Source organism: Hyla sarda, chromosome 5 (genome assembly GCF_029499605.1).
Source record: "Hyla sarda isolate aHylSar1 chromosome 5, aHylSar1.hap1, whole genome shotgun sequence".
Taxonomy (NCBI): Eukaryota; Metazoa; Chordata; class Amphibia; order Anura; family Hylidae; genus Hyla; species Hyla sarda.
The window spans coordinates 305196676-305215116 of record NC_079193.1 but is presented as its reverse complement, the minus strand read 5'-3'; the positions used below and the strand labels follow the sequence as shown (position 1 = coordinate 305215116).

The 18441-nt window shown below is 39.5% G+C and overlaps 1 protein-coding gene across 1 annotated transcript in view; it reads right to left on the bottom strand.

The window, feature by feature from the left end:
• CPA6 (carboxypeptidase A6) overlaps nucleotides 1-18441 on the bottom strand; it is a 242752-nt gene that overhangs the window by 60987 nt on the left and 163324 nt on the right. Inside the window, exon 2 of the mRNA XM_056522125.1 lies at nucleotides 4265-4340. Coding sequence (XP_056378100.1) covers nucleotides 4265-4340 — 76 coding nt within the window. The remainder of the gene's footprint in view (nucleotides 1-4264; nucleotides 4341-18441) is intronic.

The following is an 18441-nucleotide window of genomic DNA, read 5'->3' as shown; positions in this document are numbered from 1 at the left end:
GATCTTAGTGACAGGTTCCGTAACCAGACTATGCTAACAATGAAGATTTGCTATTTTCTGCCCCCCAGCCAATGCATGCCCTGTATGTCTTCATAGGTCCCTAATTATAGACTCTCTGTTTCATACGCCTATACCCAGTACAATTAGTACATCCGAAAACTGTGAAGCCAGTCACTTAGCTGAGGATGACTTATTCAGAGGTGATTAAAGCTTTATTAAGCCAAGTCTGATAATTACTAATGTTCTGTGATCATCACAATGTCGGCAGTGACCACATACTGAGCCCTTTATCTTTGTTGGCTTTTTCAGTAAAATCTTGTTCAGCCATTCTGACTTCAGTAAAGGTCATGCACCTGTCTGACTATGTTGGCTAGTTCATTACAGACTTAATGAATTTATCAAATACAAATGAAAGAGGCACTATATATATGTGATACAGTGGTCCCTCAAGTTACAATATTAATTGCTTTCAGTATGACCATTGTAAGTTGAAACTATTGTATTCTGGAACTAAAACTCCATGAAATACCAATAATTGTTTCTGAAGCCCCAAAATGTCAACCAAAAATAGGATAAAGTGAGGAGAACAGATAAAGCAAGCCCTTGCATATAAAAGTCAGAAAGAGTTGCTGGAAGCTGTAAATCACTGTCTGTGGAGCTTCTTCGAGGTCCTGTATAGTACACACAGGCCCTCATTTACTAAAGGAGAACCAACGGTTTTTCTCGGTTATTGCGCCCAAATTTTGGTCGCATCCCGAGTGCGACCAAATCTGCGCCCAAAATTTAGGCGCACAACCTAAATTTTCAAAAACACTCGGAGAGTTTAATTTAACCTACAAAATGGGTGTGGTTTACTCAAAAATGGGCGTTAACCCGACAAAATGGAAAAATCACTCGGAGTAATTGTGAAATCACTCTTTGTGAATTGTGAAATTGAGTGTTTTTGAGGAAGGGACAGCTGACCATTGTGGTTTATGATTAAATTACTTGTTTTATACTTTAAAAGCATTTTTAACCCCTCAATGCTTTTATGATTAAATTATGTAAAAGATTTTTTTTATTTATATATTTTTTTTTAATACATATATTTTTTTAAAAAACTTTTGGGTTGTTAACCCATTAACAATCATGAATGTAAAGTTATATCCTTGTGCAGAGTAACTTTACTTTATTTATTTGGTTTAATTTGTATTTTTCCAGTGCAGCACTTTTTATTCCCGTGCGACAGAATTTAATATCGTGCGACACAAAAAAAACCCACACATGCGACAGATTGGTAAATCACAAGGAAAAAAAAGACGAGTACACTGAAAAAAAAAACCTAACCGACACTCCAGTCTTTGTAAATGAGGGCCACAGTGTCCAATGGATTCTCCCTCACCTAGTGTCCTAAGGAGCAGCTAACCCTGTCACAGATAAAGAGTAGTACAGAGTACAGAACATGTCACAACTCCCTGTACTGTATGGAGGCGCTACCGTACAGACAGTCAGTGCATGTCGTATCTTTCAGCCAGACATCAGCTGATGACTGCCATTAACTCTTGCTGCAATTAAAGTTGATTACTGGTGCATTGCTCACAGGGGGCGGTTGGGGATGAGTTTAAAAATGGCGACCAGAGGGCTTTTCCTTACCTCTGTGTTGCCTGATCATCTCTCTGTATATACAGGCTGCTGAGGTAATTAAGAATAGAAATGTCAGACCTATGTAGCAGCATGCTCTGGGTATAGCAATTTTTTTCCATTAAAGGGGTACTCCGGCGCTAATACATCTTATCCCCTATCCAAAGTCTTAGTGCCGGAGTACCCCTTTAAATGGTGGTATTTCTCTTTTTACGGGCTTCCATAGGTAGAAAAAAAACGCCATGGGTGCATTTATATTGGTGTGTTTTTCTGGCGTTTTCCCCCCCTCATTATTTAATAGAAATCCCTGAATCACATGATGAAGGAATCCCAAGACTATTATTGAGAAAAGCAGGAGAGAAGGAGGAAAAAATGGAGAAAAAAAGCAACAACAATAAACCAAAACACCTATACTAATACCCACTATTAAAAAAAAAAATCACATGTTTTAGAACATCCACAGTATTTGGAGCTATTTGATATTAAGGGGCCTAGGCAGATAACCTACACAGGTCAGGAACCTTTTAACATCAAAGCTTTGTAGTGAAATCCCTCTCTTTGCACAAATATAAGGTCTAAGAACAGAGAACAGCACATCTAATCGCAAGCCTGGTTAATGTAAGCTCCAGGTCCCCAGGCAATCTATTAAATTACTTGTTTGAGCCTGTTAGATACATTGAAAAACAAGAATAGCGCTGCAGGCTAGCAGAGATTCATCCTCTTTATGAATAAAAATAACAAAATAATCACATTTTTGAATGCAGGTTTTATTACAGGAGCCAAATCATCTGAATTATGACTTTATGCCAGGAAATGCTATGTACCATTGTTGTAAAAATTGGAGGGTTAAATAATTGCCCGGTGAAATCCATGGCAATTTAACCCTGTAAATCTCAGTGTGACAGACTAAATTGGATAATATTCTAAGCCAGTTTTAAGGACAGCTATGTATCTAATCCCTTCAGTTCAATAAATGTCAGAAGTGTTGTCACAAATGGAGGACAGTGAGTTGTGATGTGAAACTGCTGCCTATAAGAAGTAATGACCATGGTAATACCCAGGTGCTTAACGTTTTATACAAGTGTTACCATACCAGTGACCCAGCGTAGTAACCCTAGCGTTATATACACTGGCTGCACCCAGGCTAAGAACTGTAGGGGGGGGGGGGGTATATATAATTAGCTGCATTGATGGTGCCTTTCATACATCTTTAAGTGACTGTTTTTGGCATGCTTATATGCAACATGCAATTTTGTAACTAAGTAAATGGCCCAGATTTATTAAACCCTGTGAGAGCAAAATTGGTGGGCTTTTCCCACAGCAACCAATCACAGCTCAGCTAACAAGTTCTGGTAAAGTGAAAGCTGAGCTGTAATTGGTTGATGTAGGAAAATCACTCACTGGTGGAGATTTATCAAAACCTGTCCAGAGGAAAAGCTGTTGAGTCTCTCATAGCAACCAATCAGATTCATTTTTGAAAAGGCCTCTGAAAAATGAAAGAAGCGATCTGATTGGTTGCTATGGGCAACTCCACAACTTTTCCTCTGGACAGGTTTTGATACATTTTAAACTATAAAACATATGTGACAGGATAAGTCACAGGACCAGTCTGGCCTCAACATTGGCAACATTGTTTGCCTTTTTTTAGTCACATATATTTTTTTAACTCTATCATCAATACTAAGATATGCTTAAAAAACGAAGAGCAATTGTGGGGAGCATATTCATGACAAAAGTCACAATTTTTTGAATGACCAAGAGACTTGGGCAACATTTTCACCTCTGACCTTGATCTTACAGCTTTGATAAGTCCCCCCATGGATTAATTTTATCTTTTACATTTCTTTTGGTTGATTTTGTAGTTTTAATCACTTAGTAGTAAATTAAGTAATGGAAACATAGGTTGAGGCTATGTTCTCACTATGTTTTTGAGGTTATTTTTAGGATGTAAAATCACCCAAAAACTAATGTTTTTTGCCCCAAAATCCAGTATTTATCTATTGAAATGTGCTGGTGCAGTAGGGGAATTGCAATGGATGTCTGGAGTCAGTAGAGTAGGGTGATTTAAGCCATACACATCAGAACAGCTATGCCCTCAGATACCTCTATACACATGCTTAGCTCAACCAAGTGTTAATGTGTTCTCAGTGGAGAGAGAAGAGGTAAACTGCTGCCAGACTCCTCTGGCAGCAGCTTATTTATCCCAGAACAGAAGGATCAGGCAGTTGAATGCATCATGCCCAATCCATCTATTCCCCAACTTCATGTCATTAGCCCCCCATACACATCAGCCAATTAGTCAGAAGTTTTGGACAACTTTTTTCTAATGTGTGTGGAGACCTTAGACATGGAGACATGTAGTTATATAGATCTTTAGAAGGTTAAATTATAAGTTATATCTGAATCAGTGTAAATAATAGTAATACATTGAATATAATGGTGTTTCTCACCATTCTTTGCAGTTTGTATCCAATGTGATGTAACTACCCCTAGCTACTTGTATCCCAGGTGTTATGTAGGGACTTATTGTTCTCCACACAAAAATGTTGCCAGAAATGATACCACTAGACCCTGCTTTCTCTAAGCTGGTTACCTACACTGGAGATATAGTATGACAATTTTGGGGAAGAGGCGACAGGCTTACCTGCAGCTGACTGCACATATTCCTTACTTCATTTACTTCTTGGTCGTTTCGAGGAATGATCCTTATAACTTTGTCTCTGTCATAAATTAAACACAGCATGAGATATAAAACGTGGCGCAGAATATATCAATGCTAACATCTCAGCACATTTCTATTGCATATCTTTGCATATTAACTCACTCTACAGGAAACAAAATGAAGGGACAGGTGCTGAAAGGGCTTCAAAGAAAAATAAGTACTTCAAGCAAAGAAGAAGAGACACTGTAGGCTAATGGCACATGGTAGGCGGGGGGCCCTGTTACAAATTTTGCCCAGGAGCTTTCAAGTTACTTCTCTGATAATAAGTTTATACTCGGAAAGCAAGAAAGGTGAATTTACCAACACAGGCTGTCTGTTTTATCTATTTACCAACCAATGGTTACACACTTGCTGCTGAATAGATCCTTGGACTCCATGGATATAGATATTAAGGGCACCTGGGTAGACATTGACTGCAGGGGGTTACACAGGGGCTTTTTGGTTATCCCCTTCTTTCCTCCTGTGATGATCTGTTCCCACCTCAATCCGCCACCCTCCCCCTGCCCTTGCTGTACCCCATTCCAATGAGACTCAGAGTCCTCCTTGTCCTTTACTTCAAAGGTCTCCAAACCTGTTATATTCCATTGGAGTAACTAAAAACACACTAAGAATGTTGGTGGGCCTTGAGGACTGGGTTGGGGACCACTGCTTTACCTGACATACAATCCTATAATAGGTAAATCAGTGGGGAAATGTCTGTCTTTACAGACATCAATGTCTCTTTTTTCAGACATCATCTTCATGTGTTTCGTTAGAACAGCACCAGACAAAAGTTCCAGCTGTCAGGAGTTGCGCCACGATCAGACATGCTGGCTGCGGGCGCACTCCTCCTCCGCTGCCCGGCACAGCCTGTACTGCTATTTTCATCCCGCGATGCGATCGCATTCAGCCCTCTGCTTCTTTCCTCCCTCGTCATCCCCATGTGCTTCCTGCTTGCCGGCATGCACGTCCCCACCTCCTAGGCCACGCTCTGGTGAAAACAAGCGGCACCTTAGACTGGTTAAGTGGACCCACTACACCTCAGCTGTAACATCAGCATTATCTCATCGGTCAATGTATCTCAGTGACTTATTACTAAACATCACTTTTATCCAATTCTCTACACTCCACAATCATTTATAAAGGTTAGACCATGGTTAGAGGCAAATCAAAAAATGTTGCAGTATCTTGTAATCCCTTTTTTATTGGACTAACAGAATTTTGTAGAGACAAGCTTTTGGGATTCCTCCCTTTATCAAGTTCAAAGCAAATCTAAGCTCACAAGCAGAAAACACAGGTTACAATTCCACAAATAGGCAGAGGTTAAGACAATAGATGTGGAGAATTCACATAGACCATAAATTGTTCTGCTATTGGAACATAGACTAAATAGATAAGGATGAGAAAAAGGGGGAGGGAGGAGGGAGAAGGGGAGAGACTGTAATTAAGCAGGACAAAGTGAAATGCAAAACGGAATCCAGTATAGCTCAGGTTATAAGAAATTTTGTTAATGAGATAAAAAGCGCAAATCCACATTGAGTCCCCTGTTTTTGGAATCAAAAAACAGTATCATTTTAGCTTCAAATGTCTTTCTCTCTTGTGTGTTTTTAAAGTTCCCTCTCAGTATCTTGATTGTAAGGTCATGTATGGAGTGGCCTGTTTGGGTAAAATGGTGTCCAACTGGGGTGCAATAGTCATTTTCTTTATGGCGGTTTACGGAATGTCTTTGTAAATTCATCCTTTCATTGAATTTCCGGACGGTTTCACCAATGTAGCATCCCATGTCACACTTGGTGCATTGTATCATGTAGACCACATTTGAAGATGTGCAGGAGTATAGTCCCCTAATGTTATATGTCTTGCTGTTGTGGGAGGCTTCCATCTTGGTGCAGATATGTTGGCAGAGTTTACAGCAAGGTTTGGTGCAGGGTTTGGTCCCGTTGTCTGTGTCTGTTCTTTCTGTAGGTAATTTTCTGCTGACCAGCTTTTGTTATAAATTGTGTGGTTGTCTGAAGGCCAAGAAGGGAAGTTCAGGCAAGATTCCTTTTAGCATCTCATCTTCCGCCAATATCGGCTGCAGGTCCTTGATAATTTTGCGTATTTCTTCAAGGGCTGGATTGTATGTGGCTTCCAGTGGTATGCGTGGTGATGGTTGTATCTCTCTGTATTTTAGCAGGTCTTCCCATGATGTTTGAAGGGAGGAGTGTATTTTCCTAATGATTATCCTTGGTTTGTATCCCTAAAGGACTCATCCCTTAAGGACTAATGATCAAAAATCCAGTGGCTACAATGCATAACTCACACTATGCCCAAGAGCTCTGCAAACGCACCAGTGAAAAACTGAGGAATGATCTAATCCACCAACTGGACAAGAAAATATAAGACATCAAACATGTAAAACAATCCCTACTTCAGGATCTATGGGAAACGCATCAACACATGGCTCAACAAGTGGAAAGGATGTACAATAATTCTATAGAAAACAGAAACGAGAACTCTTCATGAAGAAAAATAAGAAACTGTGGAAACTCTCTCAAAATTTCAACCAACACCAGGTAGAGAGAGAAAACAGGATCACTACAAGCAATAGAATACCTAAAACAACTGATACAAGCATGGAATACCTGAAACAACCAATGATCTCACCACCTCCTGACAACAATATGACCACCATTCCTGACAAAAATATGACCACCACTACTCCTGACAGCAATATGACCCCCCACTCCTGACAACAATATGACCACCACTCCTGACAACAATACAGACAACTCAGGAATTATAAATATTTCAGATTATGAACTATCCATAGCTGGGAGATCTGTTCTCTCTAAAGGACTATCATTCTGTCAAAGCACTTAACTGGATGACATCAAACAATACTCAGACTTGGAAGTATTCTTTAGGAGACTACAACGAAAAGAGTACTTTCATAAGAAAGAGGACAGTACTACAACAACCCTGGATTATAATATCAAGAAAAATAATTCTGCTTTTACCCCATCACCAGGACGCAACAGCAAACTGGACAGCTACATTGCAAGTTTCAGACTAAGAACAGCATCCTTGGTCACAAAACACCATTATAAAACCAATTACAATCTCTCAAAACTAGAAACAGATGCCATCACTTAAGGAGTAATCAAACCATAACAATCAAACCAGCAGACAAGGGAGGAGCAGTAGTGAAAATGGGAAATAGACATTTGTCAGACACTACATACTACCAGAAACTTACAGAAGACCCCACCAAAGAATACACTATGGAATTGAAGAAATTAATGGAATCCTTCCCAAAAGAGTCACAGAAAGGATTAGAGACACTCATACCCACAAATCCCATAACACGGACATTCTACATGCATTCAAAAATCCACAAAACTGGGGACCCAGGCAGACCAATAACAACAGGTATGGACACTAACAGAACAGATCTCTGGCTTAGTAGAAAATCTATTAAAGCCCCTTTTTTCAAAAACACCAGCAGCTTCATACAGGACACCACTGACTTTCTTAACAAACTCAGTCAGATTACAAACTTGCTTCACAATTCTATATTAGTAACAATAGAAGTAGAATCCCTGTACAGCAACATCCCACACAGATATGAAATTGATGCTCCCTGTTCCTCTCATCCAAAACCCAAAACCGGAAATACAGCCCTGGAGTCATCACTAAACTCATAGAATTCATCCTAACACACAACTACTTAAGCTTCAATAGTGACATATAGCTACAAATGATGGGCACTGCAATGGGGACCAAGAGGGCACCACAATACGCCAACCTATTCATGGCTGACCTTGGACAACCATTTCTAGACACACAACTTCCCAAGCCCCACAGATACTACCGTTGCATTGACGATATTTTCATCATTTGGACAGAAGGAAAAGAAAAACTCAGAAAGTTTCATGATGCCTTTAACACATGCAATCCATCAAACTCAAAATGGACTTCTCTATAGAAAGTGTGAACTTCCTGGACACTACTGTCACAATAAACAGGAACACACTACAAACATCTATGTACAGAAAACCCACAGACCAATCGAGCTATCTACATAAATCCAGTTTCCATCCTTCACACACAAAGAAAGACATCATAGACAGCCAAGCTACCAGGTACCATTGCATCTGCTCCAACCCTGATGACAGAGACATGCATCTACAAACACTGTCTGAGAAATTCAAACAAAAAGGATACAAACCAAGGATAATCAATAGGAAAATACACTCTGTCCTTCAAACACAACGGGAACACCTGCTACAATACAGAGGGATACAACCATCTCCACGCGTACAGCTGGTAGCCACATACAATCCGGCCCTTGAAGAAATACACAGAATTATCAAGGACCTGCAGCCGATATTGGTGGAAGATGAGATGCTAAAAGAAATCTTCCCTGAACTTCCCTTCTTGGCCTTCAGACAACCACAACATTTAAAACGAAAGCTGGTCAGCAGAAAATTACATACAGAAAGAACAGACACAGACAATGGGACCAAACCCTGCACCAAACCTCACTATAAACTATGCCAACATATCTGCACCAAGATGGAAGTCTCCCATAACAAGACATATAACATTAAGGGACTATACTCCTGCACATCCCCAAATGTGGTCTACATGATACAATGCACCAAGTGTGACATGGAATGCTTCATTGGTGAAACCAGCTGGAAACTCAACGAAAGAATGAATCTACACAGACATTCCATAAACCGCCATAAAGAAAATGACTATTGCACCCCAGTTGGACACCATTTTACCCAAACACACTTCAAAAACACACAATAGAGAAAGACATTTGAAGCTAAAATGATACTGTTTTTTTGATATTCAAAAACAGGGGACTCAATGTGGGTTTGAACTTTTTATCTCATTATCAAAATTGCTTATAACCTGTACTGGATTCTCTTTTGCAGCTCACTGTGTCCTGCTTAATTACAGTCTCTTCCCTTCTCCCTCCTCCCTCCCTCCCCCTTTTTCTCATCCTTATCTATTTAGTCTATGTTCCTATTTATGGCCCATCTTAGTTAGAATTCTCCACATCTGTTGTCTTAACCCCTGCATATTTGTAAGATGTAACCCGTGTCTTCTGCTTGTGAGCTTAGATTTGCTTTGGACTTGATAAAGGGAGGAATCCTGAAAGCTTGTCTCTACAAAATTCTGTTAGTCCAATAAAAAAGGTGTATTACAAGATACTACAAAATTTTTTGATTTGCATCTGCATCACTGGACTAATATGGCTACTCAAATTTACTACATCTTGTTATACCTACACAAGATTTTAGACAAAGCTGACTGGGAACAACCAACATCTTCAACCACACTCAGCTATGGATTTCCATCTTGAATGGGTTTTCTAATTCTTGTTTAACTGTTTTCAAGAGCTCTTTTTTGTGAACATTGATTCAATTATTTCTCTGTTTCCACAGGGTAAACATATGCCAGTAGTTCAAATAATTCCCTTTTATGTGTTATTGTGTGTTATATCTGTCATTTGTATGTTTGCTACAAATTAAAAAATCCCTGTTTTCTTCACAGATGAAAGCAGGTTCACACTGAGCACATGTGACAGACATAACATCCAGAATGACCAGTAATGGTGTGGTGTGGCATTTCTTTGGGGGGCTGCACAGCCCTCCATGTGCTTGCCAGAGGTAGCCTGACTGCCATTAGGTACCATACTGAGATGAGATCCTCAGACCCCTTGTGAGACCATACTCTGGTACTGTTTGCCCTGGGTTCCTCCTAATGCAAGACAATGCTAGACCTCATGTGGCTGATGTGTGTCAGCAGTTCCTACAAGAGGAAGGCGTTGATGCTATGGACTGGCCCGCCCGTTCCCCAGACCTGAATCCGATTGAGCACATCTGGGACATCATGTCTCGCTCCATCCACCAAGTTGGTGGATGCTTTAGCCCAGGCCTGGGAGGACATCCCTCAGGAGACCATCCGCCACCTCATCAGGAGCATGCTCAGGCATTGTAGGGGGGTCATATGGGAACGTGGAGGCCACACACACTACTGAGCCTTATTTTGACTTGTTTTAAGGACATAACATCAAAGTTGGATCAGCCTGTAATGGGGTTTTCTACTTTGATTTTGAGTGTGACTCTATATCCAGACCTCCATGGGTTGATAAATTTGATTTCCATTGATAATTTTTGTGTGATTTTGTTGTCAGCACATTCAGCTATGTAAAGACAAAAGTATTTCATACGATTAGTTCATTCATTCAGATCTAGGATGTGTTATCTTAGTGTTCCCTTATATTTTTTGAGCAGTGTTTGAAAGGAATGCTTTTTCCTTCTAAGCACCTTGACATTCTTTCTCCCTTCCTTATGATTTTGTTCTTGACACCTGCTGACTTCTGCATTCTATGCCTCTTAACTCCTGCCAAAGCACATGCATCACAACAGGAGGTGATCTTAGTGCTGAAATGTAAAACAAAACTCCTAGCCATTGCTACTTTTACTGCCTAATAGTAAAGAGCTTCATAAATCCAGTTTTATACAGTTACTTTCCATATATGTCCAGTTTAATTGCTTTATATCTTCATTTTATAAACAGCAACCTGTTACAGGGGGTTAACGATCAGTGGTTAGCACTGTTCTATATAACAGATGGTTATATCAACAAATATTGGCTCAGGCAGAATGTACCAGTTAGACCTACCTGCATGACAAGGAGGATATAATCAGGTCGTAAGGGAAACTATTTAGACCTGTTCTTCATCACCTCTCCCATACAGGCAGTGCTTCCTTAAAATCAGTTCCCAATACATAACATATTATGGTAAGGCACATGACTGAATCTTGAATGCTCCATTTGTATATTTAAAAAAAATAAATAAATAAATTATTCATATTTATATGGGAAATAGATTTATGTGCAATATTATCTCTTTATAGTTCTGTTACAGAGCTCAAAGTTGACAGGTTCCCTCCAAATAACCATTGAGTTAAAAGGGTTGTTCCACCTTTCAACGTCACTTTTTATTATTTCAAAAATGAATATCTTTTATTTAGATGCTGATTAAATGATCCAGTGCAGCGTTATGACATTTACTTACGTAATATAAACCTCTAGGAGGAATTTTTTGTATACATATGTCTACAGCCCCCACCCCCACCCCCCAAAACTCAGTTCTATATTTGTACCCAATAAGCTATACTATAGGTAATGACAGCATGTACTGTTTTTGCTCATGCTTTGCTTAAGTAACTGAATATTTTACAGCTTTTTGAATACATAACATCTGTGCCGAGGAAAAGTTGACCAGTTACCAATAGCAACCAGATTGCGACTTTTATTCTTGTGAGGGCTTTTTAAAAATAAAAGAAGTGATCTGATTGGTTGCTATGAGCCACTGGTTAACTTTTCCTCAGTGCAGGTTCTGATAAATCACCCCCATGATATTTCATTCAGAAAGAAAGCTAAATTCAATATTTTAAGAAAAGAATAAATCTGTTACCAGAGAGCAGTGCACTGTGGGAGCTAACATGTCAAGAAAAGAAAAAAAGCAGAGCATGGAATTATATCTTGGTGAAGAAAACTACCCATGATGCAAAGCCAGTAAAAGATAAATCAGGTGTTTTTAATACAGTAGTTACTACAGATTTTACCTATATGGTAACTGGCAGAATTGTGAACATAAATGAATTAGAGTATAGGGTATAATAGAGTTAAATATCAGTTAAGGATAGGGGGAAATATTTACAAAATTACTAAATAGAGTAATGTCTACAGAAAAAATAAAAAAAAATAAAAAACCTTTGCATTCACTTCCAGGCAGTGCAACAGAGAGTTGGTAACTATAAAAGCAAGCACAATAAGCGGGTGTGAGTATAAAAGGGAGTGGGACTTAAGGGAAAAATATAATTTTGCCTCAGTTTTTTTACTCTTTATTTTTACAATCCCCAAAACCAAGATGGCCTCCATGTTGGAAAATGCAGTCCTTGAACAGCAGTTTGAGGGTGCATATTGTTGTGCGAGATGTGTGCAAGTTGTTCATTTAGAACAACAACCTACAGGTGTGGAAGACCACACAATAAAATGGTGAATATACCCCAGTTAAAAATAATTTATGACAAGTATAATCATGTATAAAAGTGATTTTATTGAAATATATAGTTTAAAAAATACATATATGTATATCTGAAATCACAGAATCAATTCATAAACGGTAGTATAAAAATAGAGGATATATAAAAGTATAAGTATAAAAGTATAAGGTGGATGCTGGGGTGAGAGAGCCTGTATGCCAATAAAATAGATAAAGAGATAAAATAGTTAACTATTTTATCTCTTTATCTATTTTATTGGCATACAGGCTCTCTCACCCCAGCATCCACCTTATACTTTTATACTTATACTTTTATATATCCTCTATTTTTATACTACCGTTTATGAATTGATTCTGTGATTTCAGATATACATATATGTATTTTTTAAACTATATATTTCAATAAAATCACTTTTATACATGATTATACTTGTCATAAATTATTTTTAACTGGGGTATATTCACCATTTTATTGTGTGGTCTTCCACACCTGTAGGTTGTTGTTTTAGTTGCTCTTTTAGTGAATAATAAATCCCCTACCCTACCTATATAATATTATTCTATTTTTGAGCCCTTGAGGAAAGTTTCTTTCGGTTACACACTTGTTCATTTAGAAGCCCTGATCCTGGATCTAGAGGAACAACTGGCAACACTGAGACGCATTGACAACTTGGAGAGGAGTCTCCTACTCACTGAGCAAGTACTCTCTGGGGAAGAGGTGGGGGAGTATAGTGGGACAGAGGTGCAGGACAATCAGGCAGTTAGCTGGGTTACAGTTAGAAAAAAGGGTAGAGGGAAAAGTGTGAGGGAGGCTAGTCCTGAACTGGCACACCCCAACAAGTTTGCCCGGTTGGCAGATGAGGGGGATGCCATTTCGGAGCTAGCAGTACTGCAGCAGGACTCTGCCTCTTACCGCCAGAGGGGTGTCTGCTCCAGTAAGAAGGGAAGGAGGAGTGCAGGGCAGGCCAGACAGGTACTGGTAGTGGGAAACTCTATTATTAGGGAGACAGACAGGGCGATCTGTCACAAAAACCGGAATCATCGGACAGTGTGTTGTCTTCCTGGCGCTCGAGTTCGGCACATCGCGGATCGGGTTGACAGGTTGCTGGGTGGGGCTGGTGAAGGCCCAGCAGTCATGGTACATATTGACACCAGTGACAAAGTAAGAGGTAGGTGGAGTGTTCTTAAAAATGATTTCAGGAACTTAGGCCGCAAGCTTAAGCAAGGACCTCCAAGTTAATATTTTCTGAAATATTACCTGTACCATGAGTCACACCAGAGAGGCAGCGGGAGATTAGGGAGGTAAACAAGTGGCTCAGAAGCTGGTGTAGGAAGGAGGGGTTTGGGTTCATGGAGAACTGGGCCAACTTCTCTGTCGGATACCGGCTCTACTATAGAAAGCTGCACCTCAATGGGGAGGGTGCAACTGTGCTTGAGGAGAAGATGGGCAGAAGGTTGGAGAAGTGTTTAAACTAGGGACTGGGGCGGAGGGAAGATATTGTAGATAGAGAGGGGGGACTTCTTAATGTACTTGGGGGTGGAGCGGAGGGAGGTGTTAGAACAGTTAATAGAGATAGGCTTCATAGGAAAAAAAAAACATACATGAGTTTCTCACTGCAAGTTTGATCTGCAGCAAATTTTCTGCTGCAGCTCAAACTCCCAGCAGAAACCTCGCTGTAAAACCCCGTCCCGTGTGAATATACCCTAAAAACACTACACTACACAAAATAAAGGGTAAAACACTATATATACATATAACCCTACACAGCTTCCCCTCCAATAAAAATGAAAAAAGTCTGGTACGGCACTGTTTCCCAAATGGATCCTCCAGCTGTTGCAAAACAACAACTCCCGGTATTGCCGGACAGCCATTAACTAAGCAGGCATGCTGGGAGTTCTGCAACAGCTGGAGGCACCCTGTTTGGAAAACCCTGTTGTAGGGTCATTTTGGAATCAGAGGCAAGTGTAATTCTTGCATCCGGGTTCGCCCTATGCAAATTCCTTATTTAGTCCTCAAAGGCACATGGCGCTCTCTTCAGAGCCCTGTCGTATTTCAAGGCAACAGTTTAGGGTCACATATGGGGTATTTCCATACTCGGGAGAAATTGCATAACAAATTGTGAGGGGCTTTTTCTCCTTTCACTCCTTATGAAAAGGTAAAGTTGGGGTCTACCCCAGCATGTTATTGTAAAAACATGTAATTTTTACACTAACATGCTGTTGTTGCCCCATACTTTTCATTTTCACAAGAGGTAAATGGAAAAAAGACCCCCAACATTTGTAATGCAATTTCTCCGGAGTACTGAAATACCCCATATCTGGACGTAAAATGCTCTGCAGGCGCACATCAAAGCTCAGGAGTGAGAGCCCAACGTACATTTGAGGTGATTTGCACAGGGGTGGCTGATAGTTACAGTGGTTCTGACATAAACGCAAAAAAAAAAAAAATACACATGTGACCCCAGTTTAGAAACTACACCCATCACAGAACGTGACAAGGAGTATAGTGAGCCTTAACACCCCACAGGTGTTTGAAGAATTTTCGTTAAAGTTGGACGTGAAAATGATTTTTTTTTATTTTTTCACTAAAATGCTGGTGTTATCCCAAATTTTTTGGTTTCACAACGGGTAATAGGAAAAAATTCTCCCAAAATTTGTAACACGATTTCTTCTGAGTATATGAATACCCCATGTGTGGAAGTAAAGTGCTCTGCAGCACACTACAATGCTCAGAAAAGATGGAGCACCATTGGGCTTTTGGAGGGAGAATGTGTCTGGAATTGAAGGCCATGTGCGTTTACAAAGCCCTCATGGTGCCAGAACAGTGGACCCCCCCCCCCCCCCACATGTGACCCCGTTTTGGGCTCCTTCTCATCCGAGCATTGTAGTGCACCTGCAGAGCACTTTACGTCCACACATAGGGTATTTCCTTTTGGGAGGCATTTTCTCCTATTACCCCTTGTAAAAATGGTAAATTTGGGGAGAAAAATGCATTTTAGTGAAAAAAAAAAACAATAAACATTTTCATTTACACATCCGACTTTACCGAAAAGTCGTCAAACACCTGTGAAGTGTTAAGGCTCACTGTACCCCTTGTTATGTGCCATGAAGGGTGTAGTTTCAAAAATAGTATGCCATAGCTGTTATGGCACCATAGGGGCTTCCTAAATGCAACATGCCCTCCAAAAACCATTTCAGCAAAACTCATTCTCCAAAATCCCATTGTTGCTCCTTCACTTCTGAGCCCTCTAGTGCACCCGCAGAGCACTTTACGTTTCCTTACTCGAGAGAAATTGGGTTACACATTTTGGGGGGGACTATTTCTCCTTTTACCTCCTTCATTTTGCTGCTATTCCTGTGAAACACCTAAAGGGTTAACAATCATTCTGAATGTCATTTTTTATACTATGAGGGGTACAATTTTTTTTATAATGGGGTCATTTATGGGGTATTTCTAATATGAAGGCCCTTTAACCCCTTAAGGACTCAGCGTTTTTCCGTTTTTGCATTTTCATTTTTTCCTCATCACCTTCTAAAAATCATAACGCTTTCAATTTTGCACCTAATAATCCATATGATGGCTTATTTTTTGCGCCACCAATTCTTCTTTGCAGTGACTATAGTCATTTTACCAAAAAATCCACGGTGAAACGTCAAAAAAAATCATTATGCGACAAAATTGAAGAAAAAATGTAATTTTGTAAATTTTGGGGGCTTCCGTTTCTACGCAGTGCATTTTTTGTTAAAAATAACACCTTATCTTTATTCTGTAGGTCCAGACGATTAAAATGATACCCTACTTATATAGTTTGGCTATTGTCGTACTTCGGAAAAAAATCATAACTACATGCAGGAAAATTTATATGTCAAAAATTCTCATCTTCTAACCCCTATAACTTTTTTATTTTCCGCATACGGGCAGGTATGATAATTTTTTGGCGCCGTGTTCTGAAGTTTTTATCGGTACCATTTTTGTATTGATCGGACTTTTTGATCGCTTTTTATTCATTTTTTTCATGATATAAAAAGTGACCAAAAATACACTATTTTGGACTTTGGAATTTTTTTGCGCGCACGCCATTGACCGTGCAATTTAATTAATGATATATTTTTATAGTTCGGACATTTTCGCACGCGGCGATACCACATATGTTTATTTTTATTTTTATTTACATAGCTTTTTTTTATGGGAAAAGGGGGTGATTCAAACTTTTAATAGGGAAGGGGTTAAATGACCTTTGTTTGCTTTTTTTCACATTTTTTTTTGCAGTGTTATAGCTCCCATAGGGAGCTATAACACTGCTTACGCTGATCTCCTATGCTGATCCCTGCAAAGCCATAGCTTTGCAGGGATCAGTGAGATGGGGGCTTGATTGCTCAAGCCTGTAGCTCAGGCTTGGAGCAATCAATCGATGATCGGACGCCGCAGAGAGAGGTAAGGAGACCACCGCCTGCGTCCCAGCTGATTTTATCGCGATGTCCCGATCAGCCCGACTGAGCTGCCAGAAACCGTTTACTTTCGTTTTCAGACGCGGCAGTGAACTTTGATTGCCACGTCTGAAGGGTTAACAGCGCGCGGCACAATGATCGTTAGTAGCCAGGACCGACCCGATGTGAGGCAAAGTACGCCCTAAGTCCTTAAGAGGTTAAATCCACTTCAAAACTGAACTGATCCCTGAAAAATTCAGATTTTGAAAATTTTGTGAAAAAATTTGAAAATTGCTGCTGAACTTTTAAGCCCTCTGATGTCTTCCAAAAGTAAAAATATGTCAACTTTATGATGGAAACATAAGGTAGACATATTGTATATGTGAATCAATATATAATTTATTTGGTGTGCTTATTTTCCTTACAAGTAGAGCGCTGCAAAGTTAGAAAAATGCTAAAATTTTTTATTTTTCATGAAATTTTGGAATTTTTCACCAAGAAATTATGCAAGTATCAACAAAAATTTACCATTGTGTTAAAGTAGAATATGTCCCAAAAAAACTATCTTGGAATTAAATTCATAAGTAAAAGCATCCTAGAGTTATTAATGCTTAAAGTGACAGTGGTCAGATGTGCAAAAAATGCTCTTGTCCTTAAAGGGAACATGGGCTTGGTCCTTAAATGGGCACTGTCAGATACAAAAACTTTTGATATGTTGTAAAGCATGCAAAACCATTCATTCATTAGACAATTTTCAGTATTTCATACTGAAAAGCCAGCCACACAACTGCCCCCCCCCCCCGCCTGCTTGGACGCATACTAATCCTGCTGTGTCCATGCATCATCACCTATGCCATGGACACACTTCCTTGATTGACAGCTGTGAGTGCAGGGCTCACAGCTGGAGGAAAAATTATCCCACTGTCTGCTTGTGTCACGCTACTGTCAGTGAGGACAAGCTGGGAGTTGTAGTTTTGATAATGCTAGGGGAGATGTGAGCAGACAGCATACTGAGGCAGGGGGTGGAGACCTGCACAGTGAGGCCACACCCCTCCCTTTAAGAGGAATTCAGAATAGTGAGCTAAATTAAAAGTGTAATAAAAAAATGTAGAAAGGTGCTACATAAAAATTAGACGTACATGGTCAGGATTAGGTACTGAGTGAAATATTTAAAAAAAAAATTTTGTTGGATCTGACAGGTACGCTTTAAGGGGTTAAATAGATCTTAAATTCTCACTGTAAGATGTATATACCTTATGGGAATAAAAGGGTCAGGAATGGAAGAAAACCAATGTGTATGATAAAAATTCCTTACAAAAATAATGCATTTAAACTACTAAAACAGGACGGTAGTGAAGAAGCATTAAAAAGATATAGAGAAAAAAGTAGAATATGTAAAAAAAAAACAGATAAAATCCGCAAAAGTAGAGACAGAAAGACTTATTGCCAAAGAGAGTAAAATTAACCCCAAAGTGTTGTTTAACTATATAAATAACAAAAAGGTTAAGAATTAGAGATGAGCGAACTTTGGAAAAATTCGATTAGGCCGATTTGCCAAATAAAAATAAATAAATTGTTTTGATCTGAACTTATTTGCGGCGAATCTATATTAAAAACT